At 41.4% G+C, this 12525-nt stretch overlaps 1 protein-coding gene across 1 annotated transcript; it reads left to right on the forward strand.

Annotated features, from left to right (window-relative positions):
• The first annotated feature begins 9218 nt into the window (after positions 1-9218).
• cxcl8a (chemokine (C-X-C motif) ligand 8a) lies at positions 9219-9764 on the forward strand. Its single transcript, XM_068591959.1, has 3 exons — positions 9219-9285; positions 9416-9548; positions 9674-9764. The coding sequence occupies exons 1-3, from the start codon at positions 9219-9221 to the stop codon at positions 9762-9764; spliced, it is 291 nt and encodes a 96-aa protein (XP_068448060.1).
• Positions 9765-12525: the final 2761 nt, after the last annotated feature.

A 12525-nucleotide genomic window follows, 5' to 3' on the forward strand; every position in this document is an offset into this window, starting at 1 on the left:
AAAGTTGAAGCGACTTGGTTAAAACAATAGAGCCAAGCTGAATTTTGCTTATGCGTCGCATTACATTCAAAGATAAAACAATGTGACACCAGCCAACATTTTAGAGGACTAAACTATGTCTTTAACGTCTTTCCACGGTATTGCCGGATGTTCTGCAAGGCCACGATACATGAACTGTTCTGTAAACTACTTCTTGACAGAGACATCCACAGATTTATGGTTTTTAAGTCCTCAAGCGCTTGAGACATTTCCCTCAGGTCAGAGAACCCTGAGGTCAGAGCATAGAACCCTGAGGTCAGAGCATAGAACCCTGAGGTCAGAGCATAGAACCTTGAGGTCAGAGCATAGAACCCTGAGGTCAGAGAACCTTGAGGTCAGAGAACCCCGAGGTCAGAGCATAGAACCCTGAGGTCAGAGAACCCTGAGGTCAGAGCATAGAACCTTGAGGTCAGAGCATAGAACCTTGAGGTCAGAGCATAGAACCCTGAGGTCAGAGCATAGAACCCTGAGGTCAGAGCATAGAACCCCGAGGTCAGAGCATAGAACCTTGAGGTCAGAGCATAGAACCCTGAGGTCAGAGCATAGAACCCTGAGGTCAGAGCATAGAACCTTGAGGTCAGAGCATAGAACCCTGAGGTCAGAGCATAGAACCCTGAGGTTCTCCCTGGCTAACGTGTAAATATAAAAGTTGGCTGAACAACCTTCTGAGCCTCACAGCGGTCACATGACTCTTCACCTCAGAGGCAGACGTTTCTCTTCAAGCTTCCACTTTGAGCTTCAGTGCTGATGAACACTCTCTCCGTCTGAGCCGCATCTGTAAAGGAGGGTTCATCAAGTAACTAACACACACACACACACACACACACACACACACACACACACACACACACACACACACACACACACACACACACACACACACACATCGCTGAACTGTGAACAGCTGCTGGGACTTATTGTCATGACCATATTTGGACATTGTAGCAATGTTGTACCGAAGCATAGAGTATAAAGATACAATGAGCATTACTATTATTATTATTATTATTATTATTATTATTATTAGCAATACTCTTACCATATTTTATCATAGCAATACTATAATCATATTTTTGTGCAATACTGTTATATCTTTTATATTTTGTGCCTTATTTTTATTGTAATTCTGTGAGGACAGAGCAAAATAAGCTTTTCATTGTATAGAATAACTGTTATCTGTGCATAGAACAGTAAAAACATCTTGAATGTTTGATACACGTCGTGAATATGTGCAGGTGATTATTTGCTCATTCTATGATCACAATTAAATCTTTTAATTTGTTTTAATGACCCTGTATTATTGACTTTGTCTCCATGATACACACCCATGTAGTAATGTTGTAAAAATGCAGCAAGACAAAGAACATCCCATGACGTGACATCAGATAGAAATCTAAGAGCAGTTATTTGAATGAAGTGAGGTTGAAAAAAAGGAAAAAATCAAACTCAATAATAATAGTAAAGTCAAATAAATAACATTATAGTAAGTAAGGAACTCACAAACGATTACAAAGCAGTCTTTGAAGAGAAAGGGGCTTTAGAGGATGTCACCATAACCGTTTCCATTACGCAGCTAAAAAATAGAAACCCACTTCCTCAATGGCCAAGAAATGCAGGAACATTTGAAATTTCACTATCATCTTAACGTCATTACGTTTTGCAGAGCAGAGAGATTTTTGATACTGCGCAAAATTGCTGAATTGATGAAAAATAGACATTCATTACGCATTTAACTTGTAATGACACATTACGCAACAGAGAGAGAGGACGGCAACATTTCCAAAAATGTGACTGTTTATTATTCTCAAAGGCCCATGTGTAGATTTAGGGACATCTAGTTGTGATTTGCAGATTGCAACCAACAAAATGAATAAATAAATATCCCTAAGCTCAGCTCTTCTTTTACCAGCTGGAGAACGACGGCCGCCTTCAGGTATGAGAGGTATCTTCAGGATTGAACAATAGGAGCTGCTCTTATCAATAGTAACCTACTGTAAACTATTTCCCAGTAAAATACTGTATTTATTCAAATATTACAGTAGTCAAAGTAAAAAAATGTATTAAAAACACAGTAGTGCTGTGGGAAAATCACAGTAACCAAGAATCTAATGTAAAAAAAAATCATTGCATCCAAAAAAAAGTACTGTAGAAAATGACAGTAACTCATAATCTACTGTATATACTGTGTTAGTTTTTAAAGTTACTTGTCAATGGCTGCCAGTTAATAACTTTCAATTTCACAGGGTGTTTTTACAGTGTACATGCATTTTGTTCTGCATGACGCACTCTTTTTGTCATTTAGTGTAAATTAAACTAAACGAACAACATAGCAAGTAACAGGAAATTAAAAAAATACAGAAATAAAAGTAATAAAAGAGTCAATGAGTCGAAAAACAAAACAATTCAAATAGTAAATAGTATAGGGAAGTAAAACAAACAAAAACAATTAAAAGAAGGCTAGTGAAAGATGATTTTCGAAACCAAGTTTGAAATCAAGAACTTCGAGAGTATGTTCTCCTTTCTCTACTGAATAATAAAGTGCACTTCCCCAAAAGGAGAGAGGCAGACAATACAGAGAAAAGAAAAGCCAAACAAGGTCAATAAATGTGCTATTTAAATGTGATTTCACTTCATCCGGCTTCAGGGTCCTTTTCCTCATTCTACCATCTGTCTTTAAGGTCTAATTGTTCTAAAAGTTTCCTGTCAGGAACATAGTACTTGAAGGTCAGTGGGAAATGTACTTTGAGTATCATTTGAACTTCTGATGAACTCCCAGAATGTTATTGACGCTGATCCTAAACATGCCTGACACCTCATGGCTCGTGATGCATCTTGGCTACCATATGAAACATGCTTTTACTTCTTAATTTGAGTATTATGAGTTTTGTGTTCCCTTCATTGATGTCTACTCTAGAAGGTAGCAGTGGATTCCTGTTTTACTGCAACACCGCGAGGCAGTTAAAGCAAAAGGTTAACCAGATTCCTGAAGAGTTCTGCACATATAATTATATATCTGTTGTTAACACAGTGAATAACTGCCATAAAAAAAAAAGCCAGATTCCTTTTAACATGCGACACAAAGGTAATTTAACCCCATTGTGTAGAAAGATGGGCCTCAGACTGCAAATATGTCGCGTTTGTCTCTTACCCTGAACATAAAGATTATTCAATTCAGAGACATGCGACAACATGCGATGTTCCTCCTACGACCTCAGAATGTTACACCGGGACAATTAAGACACAAGTTACCACCTCGGGCGAGTGTCTATTGTTTTTTTTGCTGGAACAAATAAACAGTTGAACTATTAAAATTGTTCCCATAGCTGTGACTACAGTGTAAGAAAGTTAGACAGTTCTGATGTGGCACCTTGCATGATAGCTCTATATATGAAGGTTCCCCTTCACCTTGTAACATCCAGTGGGCTCTTTCCCCCCCCGGCCCACGCCATGATCCCTCGGACTCACACCTGAGAGACGGTAATACCTGGACAGAAACCACATGAAGCGTACTGCTGATTGCTGATTGCACATCACAAACAGGCACTTGACACCAATCACAGAGGGCATTGATGGTGAGAAAAAAAATGATCAGACATGTTTTTTTTATGTAGGACATGCTTTGACTCGCCCTCCCTGACGCATTAGAGATGATGATAAGTCTTCCCTGTAACTGAGGTTTTGAGATTTAATGGAATTAGTGGCGCAAGCTTTTGCAGTTGTGATGCAAGTACTGCCTCCTTCATGTAATCCGAGGATCTGAAAACAATAGGAGGGTTAAGTGCTGTTCTCCATATGACACAATTATCATTTATTGGGGGTTATACAGATTCATGGGAGCCATCATCAAGCTCTTTTTCTTCATTTAATTTCTTCGAGAATACAAATATTTGTGCAGCAGAGCTCAAACAAGTGTATTCATCCATTCCTCCTACGTATATCCAATTCCTGGTACAGTTAGCATGAAATGAGATATTATGAAACTAAAAACAAAATCATAAAAGTATATGAGGAATAAGATTTTTGATCACATTTTGATCATTGGCCGCATTTTGCCTCTCTTCCCCTTTTCAGCTACATTTCAACTTTCTTTCAGTTTGACAAGTTGAATTCTCTAAATGCTAAAGGGAGGCGCTTTTCCTTCCTTGTCTCCTTTGGCATAGGGTACATGGGATATACCCTTTACTGACGGAAAGGAGATGAAGCCGTCCAACCATGTTGGCCCTTGATGAAGACAATCATCGGGTATTTGCAGTGTCGCGGCAGCAAAGTGGAACGTGCAATAACAAGAAGCATCAGTGAAAATAAAACAGAAGAGAGGCCTACATGAATAATTTACAGAAAAAGAGAAAACCTTCTACTGACCCAGATCCTTTGTTCCCCTGTCTGGTCATCTTAGAGTCAATGCTGTTTTCTGATTGGCCCGCCACCTGCCTGTCACCCGCCTGCCAGACCATTTGCTTGTGTGTTTAGCTCGGTTAGCTGTATTAGCTCCCCCGTTAGCTCCCCACCAGCTGCTAACAGATAAGAAGCTCGCCTCCTACCAACAGGAGAAGTCGTACTCTGTGCTCGCTTCAGTTTGTTATTTGCGAAGCAATACTTCCATAAAAGGGTCCTATCGAGGCGTGCAACACGAGAGCAGAACACTATTCTGTTCTGATCAGTCACCGGAAAACCGCCGTTGCTTCACGAGAAGCTCCAGAGAAAAAAGAGGACGTCTCATGTCTGTTAAAACATATTTCCTCGCGTCCTCTCTCCTTGCGTCTCTCCACGCATCCACGGGTTGGAAGGGACTAAGACGCAAGGAAAGGACGCATCCCCGAGTGCAGCCTCGTGACTTGGGGATGCACCACTTGACATGATCAGGGTCAGGTGAGTCTTCTGGCTGGAATGTAGACGCCATCCACTTCACTTCCCCCACAGCGGTCATAAATGAGCCCTAAAGATAGCAATCTGCGAGATAAGCCGCGGAACGACGGTTATAGGGACGCGCACGCAGGCACCTCCACTGAATACATAATCTCCTGGCGGCGATAATAAATTACTAAATTCCTCCTGCCACCTCCAACTCTGTCTGCATTTGGGTCCAATCTCTGTTGTCATTACCAACGATACAATCATTTCCCGGCTGTAACCATACGGAGATAACGTGGCATACTCGTACTTAAATAGGACCTTTTGTGGATTATTACATTCCGCGTGAACCAGGTTGAAATCAGCTGTCATGACAGCGTACCTGTCCTGGCATGATGTTTAATGTCAGCGCCACGCTGTTGCATACGTAGAATGTAAACGCCTGTAGGGTCACCCACCCACAGATAAATACGTACTCAACGTTTTGTGTGAAGGGAGATAGATAATCTGTCAACGCTCAACCCCTGGAGCTGTTGGTAAATCTCCAAAAGTCCCTGACACTTTTTGGAATCTCCAGAAGCTGGCGGTCTCTGAGTCGTCCTTGGGACTTGTCACTTCCTCATGTTCAATATTAACTTCAGTCCAACCTCTGGTGAGCAGAAATGTGTTGTTTGCTATTGTGCTCCTGTTACAAGGCCGGCGAGCTTTCACTGGAAGTAGCGCACACCTATGAGCTCACCTCTCAGACGCCTAAAGGAAAGAAAAAAACCTGCTTCCAACAAGTTCATGATTCATTCCAGATTTTCCCAGCTCTTGTTTTCCTCTTCGCCCTCTCGGTCTTTTGTTATCAGTATCCGTGGCGTATCGTGTGTGTGTGTACCTGTGTTTTGTTTGGTTAATCCATACTGTGATGAGGCGGCAATGTTCCAAATGTGCAGTATTGCACTCAAACAAACTGTACTGTGAACCTGCATTGTGTGCTATGCTACGGATGCTATGCAATGCCTTACCATTGCTGAAGAAGGTATTCTGTGCCAAAGACTGGACTTAACAAGACTTTAATAAGGTTTAGTGGTGCAGCTGCTATTGATTCTGCTGGCTTGTCTTTTATTTTTTTTACTACTTTTCTACTTTTTAGTGTGCCAAAAAAAAAAACGAACAAGCATTTCCCAATACATAGTATGCCAAAAATACCAGGGTTTTCTATTACAAGGTCACATTTTGTTGTGGCTACACAGTCCTTGTGAAAGGAAGGGAGAGGAAAAGGTCTGCAATTTGTAATGCAGCTTAAGTGTGTATATGTGTACCAAGTAGATGACAACATTATTCCAAATAATGTGTTATAAACATAACCAAAACAATTGAACGGAGCTTGTGCAAGCCAACAGTCTGTATTTGTTTCCCTTAACCAACTGCTGGGGCTCGAGCGGTGGTTTTCAAACTGTGGGGCGCGACCCTTCAGTGGGGCGCGGTGGGAGATGCAGATTCTTTAAAAAAAAAAAAAGTTTTATTTTTATTTTTTAAGAATCCTATCTTGATCCCACAGTGGGGGAATTATTCTCTGCATGGGCTTCAGTGTCTTGCTCAAGGACACTTCAACATGAAACTATGGGGAGAAAACAGGGATCCAACCGGCTTCCTTCGTAAACCTTTTGCCAAATATGAGTTATTTTTTGCACATAGAAAACTTTATTTGCATTGTTTTAACGAAGCGATTGCATGTGATTAGTTGGAGCAATCTGGTTTACTTGAAAGAGATTTACATTTTCTTTCATCTATTAATTAAAAAAGCACGGATGGAGGAGTCTCAAAAAGTTGGACCGTGTTGTTCCCGTGTTGTTGCGTCGGTGGGGCCCGAACATTTTCCTTCCTCCAAAGTGGTGACAGAAAAAGTTTGAGAACCACTTGGCTAGAGGAGGATCAGGGCGGGGGTGGCATTTTTAAACTGAAAATCCTCAATATCTCTGTTTCCCGTCCATCCCAATATTTACCAGAACTACCGGATTTGTATATATTGGCGTTTTTTTTATTTATCTGTCCACAGATCTCTCCTTCGGTTCATAGTATTCCAGTAAATTATACATCCTCAATCACGTTGCGGTGCTTCTTGCCTCCACATGATCAAAGTCAGAAGTTGACACAAAATCTGAAATGTGGTGTCTCATCCCCGAAGGAAAGGTTAAGCCGCGGCTCAAAGGGGAATATCCAAACATCACGTGCTTTGAGAGAAAATGTAATCATACTTCCTCTGCGATCCCGTGAAGCCACCGACCCTGTATAGTGTGTGTATATTGTGTGTATACTGTGTGTGTTTGTGTGTGTCTGTAATATCGATCCTTCTCTACAAAATGATGGAACGCTTTTAGTAAAAATGGGTTTTGTTATTTGTCTTTTTCGCTGCGTTCATGCAAAAAAACGCAATATATACACTCACCCTGAACACTTCTCTTTTCTGAGAAAGTAAAAATGGAGCACACTTCCTGCAGGGTGAATTTGGCGGGGGGGGAAATGGCCAATACGTGTCCTAACTTTATGTTAGTCAGGCGCTGCCAGCCACTCCTCCACATCCACATGGCGTTTAACCACAAATCAGAAACTTTCCTGGCTAACATTCGCACATGATCGTCAAGTCTGACATGAGATCTCAATCATCTTAATAACTTTCCATCGATGGTGGAAATTTATTAACTTAAGTCAACAATTGGATGCAACTTTTTACTTCTACTCCGCCACATCTCAGAGGCAAATATTGTCCTTTTTATTTCTCACCTCACATTTTGATCCGACAGCTTCAGCCAGTACACAGATTACAATTTTTCCTGTCCGCCAACTCCATATTTAGTGAATTGTAATGTTTATGATAAACTGAAGGATTTTTAGATAAAAACTCTTGGATCAGCTGGAAAATGCTTTGTAAAACTCATTAAAAGTAAACTCCTAGAATGTGTTGCATTAAAATGCACATTAATGCAGTAATATTAATCCAAAAGCATTATATCTAATAGTAAAACAATGAGGGGCACAACGTTTTGCTGCACAATCAATACTTTTGGTACAATTTGCTGACATACTTTTACTTCAGTGAGGTTTTTGAGAGCAGGACTTGTGTTCCTAGTATTCAGCTCTTATTGCTTATATGAATTAAATGACATCTGCATGCCTCTTCCGTCCCAACTGTAAGGCCTTTCTGAGGTTTATCAAATTTCAAGAGAGAAATGATTCAAATGAAAGTTGCCACATGCTTCACAGACATAATCAGCTAATGACATAATGTGTCAAACCGCAAGATTTGCCCCGTCTTTGTTCATACTTACTTCCTCTTTGGGAAAACTGAAGTGACGGCGGGGCAGATATGTCTGAACCTGTCGGAAGTTGCCCCAGAATCTTTTCTCATGAAGGTTGTTTTTTTTGGGCTCGCGGCCAAACATCTCTTCAGGAATGTAAAGCTCATGTTCCTGTAAACTATGTCATGTGAACGCAGTTTAAATATGTGTGACGTTTCTCTTGCAACGTATAGCGCTACTTTTTTTTTTTTTTTGCTGTGTTTTTTTTTTCTCCACCTTGTGGATTTTGTACCTTTCTTTGTTTTAAAAGACGAGTTCTGGGAAGCATTTTTGACATCATTGAACCGTAACAGCTGCAGTGCATTCAGCTCAGTGTGTGGAGATGCTTGTTATTGTGTTGCTGACATTCACACAGGTCGTACGCACTCACACAAAAAGTCCCTCATGCTCCACCAAAGCCCCCTTTTCTGGAAGGAAAAGTTTGAGATGACCCCCCCCACCCCTCTTGAGGGTTACATTCGTCAGCTACTGTTATGTGTTAATCATGAATCTTTAACGTGAGCAGCGCTGCATCACGCCGCTAACAGTCGAGTCTAACGCACAAGGAATTTCTCTTGCAGCGGCTTTGTCACACGGGCAAATTGGTTAAACAAACCCTTTAGTCACTGTGTTTTTCCAAGTGATAACTCCATTATTGAAAAATGTGGAGCAAGGTGCCCTCTTGATAAATCAGCTGTCAAAAACTCACAGGGGGAAGAAAAAAAAATTCCCACTCAGCTGCTGACGGCCCCGCCTTGCGCAACCGGCCCCAGCGATTGGAAGTGAGTCATGTCCGGGAGGGTGCCGGCTATAAATGAGGGAGACTCTCCTCTCCAGCGCTAGATTCAAACAGCCCAGGAGGGAAGAAACTGAGCAGAAGAAGAGTTCAAGCAGATCTCAACCAACCTCCTTCTCTACTTTACTAACATTCCAGCTTCATCGCACTGCCTCCTGACAGCACTTCCTCCTCTTCAGAGTTCATTGTCGCAGAAGAAGAATATCAAAATGACCAGCAGCAGAGTCCTCGCCGCCTCCATTGTGGTGCTCCTGGCCTTCCTGGCCGCCAGCGAAGGTAAAGGTTCTTTTCCCCTCGTTCACTGCACCGAACGCGACGCCGTTGGCCTCGCACGTCTCTCCGCACATGCTCCATTGCAACTTTGTGACCGTGTGTGTGTGTGTGTGTCTCCTTTGTCACCTTGAAGGGATGAGCCTGAGAAGCCTGGGAGTGGAGCTGCACTGCAAATGCATCAAGACGGAGAGCAAAGACATCCGCTCCCTCATCGAGACGCTGGAGCTGATCCCCATCAACTCCCACTGCGGAAAGACCGAGATCATGTAAGAGCTCATCTCGAGAGGCCCGGAGATGCTGACACTTTGAGCTCCTCGACACCCGTTGGTTTGGCACGACTCGTCCTCCGAACGCATCTCATGTTTTTTTTTTCCTCTCTTGTTGTTTGCAGTGCTACTCTGAAAAACACCGCAGATAAGGTGTGCCTGAACCCCAACACTCACTGGGTGAAGAGAGTGATCAAGAGGATCATGGCCAAGTGAGTGCGCTCAAACACACGCAGCGAAACCGACCGCGCCGGTGCTGATTTTAAATGGTGTCGCTGATCACTTACGACGCGCAAAATAATCATCTTCTCTTCCTTTTTTCTTTTCTCCTCTGCAGCAAAACACGCTGAACGGACCGGCCAGAGATGTGAGGAGCTTCAAGAGACTGAGCACTGATGAAAAGTACCGCAAAAGTATTTGTTGTCTTCCCACGAGGCACTCATTTTGTCACGATCGAGTGTTAGAAAAAAAGATGGAAGTCAACCATCGAGGTTGTGTTTGTATCAAACACGTTACTTATTAAGAAGCATTGTGTTTGTTTGTGTGTCTCTTGTGCGCTAAAGTCATTTCCTCCCCGATGCCACTCGGCTTGGAGTTTGTAAAACTGCACAACTGTTGTCTTGTCCGTAAGTTAAGAGTTTATATTTATTGGTATATTTATGAAATGTTAATGTATTTTAAACTCAATGTTATTTTAAACTCAATGTCATTGCAATAAAAGAGTATATTTATCAAATTTCTTTGATTGTTCTTTCTTTTAAAATACATTATTAGTGTTCTCTGCTCAGAGGTTTTAGTCACGAGTTGAGTTTTAACTCAACTGGTCACACTTTCTGCGACGCTCGTATGGTGTTCACTTTTTTGTTACTCAGCAGGTGTTGTGGGTCTGTTGGACCCGCTGTACTTTGGGGTTTTTAATTCAACACAATCAAACAATTTTATGTTAAAAGTACTCAACAAAAGCAAACAATGGTCAATTAGAGCAACTTATATAACATAGCAATGCATCTTAGCGGATATGATTATCCATTATTTAAATATTATAATGTTTTACTGTTATGGGGATTAGAATGTAATTCACTGATGATCATTGCAAAAAAAAAAAGTTGACATTGAGTGACCAGCAAGAATGAAATACTGTGATACTTGACCTCGTCAATATAAAATGCTTGATCATGTTTTATGATTATCGACGTAAAGCATTATTCATGAGCACTTCGAACTATTATCATGCAGCCCTATAAGGCCTTTAAAATTGCAATTGAAGTTAGACTTTAAGAATTCTTTAAATATACGATGGTTAATACCTTTTAAGTACTTAAAACCACGACACACACACACACAGCTGTTACCAATGTAACGTCTGACCCACGCACTCCCTTTTCTTCCACACAATAAAGGGGTGAGTGTGTCCTGGAACAACACCAAACACTTCCTTACGGGACTGCGGTCAACAGCAGGTACACCTATGAGCAGCGCTGTGCTCTCACGGGGCCCAACCCGATGTTTATTCTCCCGCAGATTAATGAAGCTAACTGCATGAGTCTGTCAGCGGACTTCAATCGGACCATACTCGCACTTCTTAAGTGCACCAATAAATCCGGTAAGCCAGTAAACTTGGAATAACATGTGCCTGTGCCGGCCAATCCCTGCAGATTTGTTAAGTCAACGAGACGCTACAGCTGGGACAATGGGTCCTTTAGACTGTGAAAAGGCAGTTGGCTCGTCCCTAGAAAAAAGAAATAAACAACTAAAAAGCACCGCTGACAGATTTGGACAAGAGCGGCCTGAGTTGAAACAGCAGGCTCACGTCTCTCTGCATCGTGGGGACGTCCGGCTGGATCTTTGTGTTTCATTAGACACAACAAAAGCTAACGTTTCACTGGTTCCAGCTTCCCCATGATGCTACGCTCAAGATGTGTGGGAGCTTTGTCAACTTGGACTCTGAGACATTGTGATGATCGTTTAGTGTTTTTTTTGGGGGGGGTGAGGGAGGGGATATTTTATAGATTTATAGCTTGATCCAAATAATCTGCAGACGACTTGATAAAGAAAGTAATTGATGTGTTTCAGCTTTTTTTTTTTTTTTTTTTTTACAAAGCTATCATCAAGCCGGAACAACCCGGATGACATCATCATGGGGCGTTCATCCTCAGCTGGCAAAGGTCTCTCCGGAGCCGTGCCCGGATTACAGCTGGCAGCAGAAGAAGATTACAGTTGATGAAGCTCTGCGTATTCTCCATCAACGTATATGCTTAGATTACTATAAGAACTTTACACTGACGCCATGCGAACAGATTCTCACGCAACAAATCAACAACCACAATTCTAAGAGAACACACAGTACACTGACTATTGACTGCATGCAGTCGGTTACCTCTCTTTCAGCCTTGAAATAACTACTTAATAAATGCTTTAATAATCAACTTTTTTAGCCTGAGAGTTTAGAGCTTTCCTGATACATTTAATTTAAAAAAAAACATTTCATTGTTTTCTCTGCACCATGCTGTAAAATAAGATAATCCTTTATTAGTCCCGCAGTGGGAAAATTGCAGGATTACAGCAGCAACGCACACAAGACACAAGGCACACAAAAATCAAGTAATATAAATAAACAGTAATAAAAACAGTAAAGAAGAATACAATATTAAATATACAGACGGAATGAAAATAATATTATATATATTATATATTTCATGTATGGAAGCCCATTTAGGACGAAAAAAGAAGTCATAATTAAACATAAAAATAAAATAAACCACACAATGAGCAAGATAACGTCTCATAGCTTTCCTGACCGAGGGCCGCGACAATATGCTGGAGACTCACTGCTGTTCTTCTCTCTCTGTCTAAATGGTGTCGTGCTAACACACTTTGCACCGCAAAGCGCCCGTCGAAACGACAGAGTACAACTGTTATGTGCGTTACTTTACAATATGTGCGTTACTTTACAACACACTGCATTAGCGTTAGCAGG

Source organism: Clinocottus analis, unplaced genomic scaffold, assembly GCF_023055335.1.
Source record: "Clinocottus analis isolate CAN_PGR_092001 unplaced genomic scaffold, fCliAna1.0.p SCAF_26, whole genome shotgun sequence".
Taxonomy (NCBI): domain Eukaryota; kingdom Metazoa; phylum Chordata; class Actinopteri; order Perciformes; family Cottidae; genus Clinocottus; species Clinocottus analis.

What these genes read in the sequence shown, in the direction of transcription:
- cxcl8a (XM_068591959.1), top strand. Translation starts at nt 9,219, where the DNA reads ATGACCAGCAGCAGAGTCCTCGCCGCCTCCATTGTGGTGCTCCTGGCC. An exon ending in CTTCCTGGCCGCCAGCGAAG is followed by an intron (nt 9,286 to 9,415) that starts GTAAAGGTTCTT and finishes GTCACCTTGAAG; the next exon opens with GGATGAGCCTGAGAAGCCTG. An exon ending in TGCGGAAAGACCGAGATCAT is followed by an intron (nt 9,549 to 9,673) that starts GTAAGAGCTCAT and finishes TGTTGTTTGCAG; the next exon opens with TGCTACTCTGAAAAACACCG.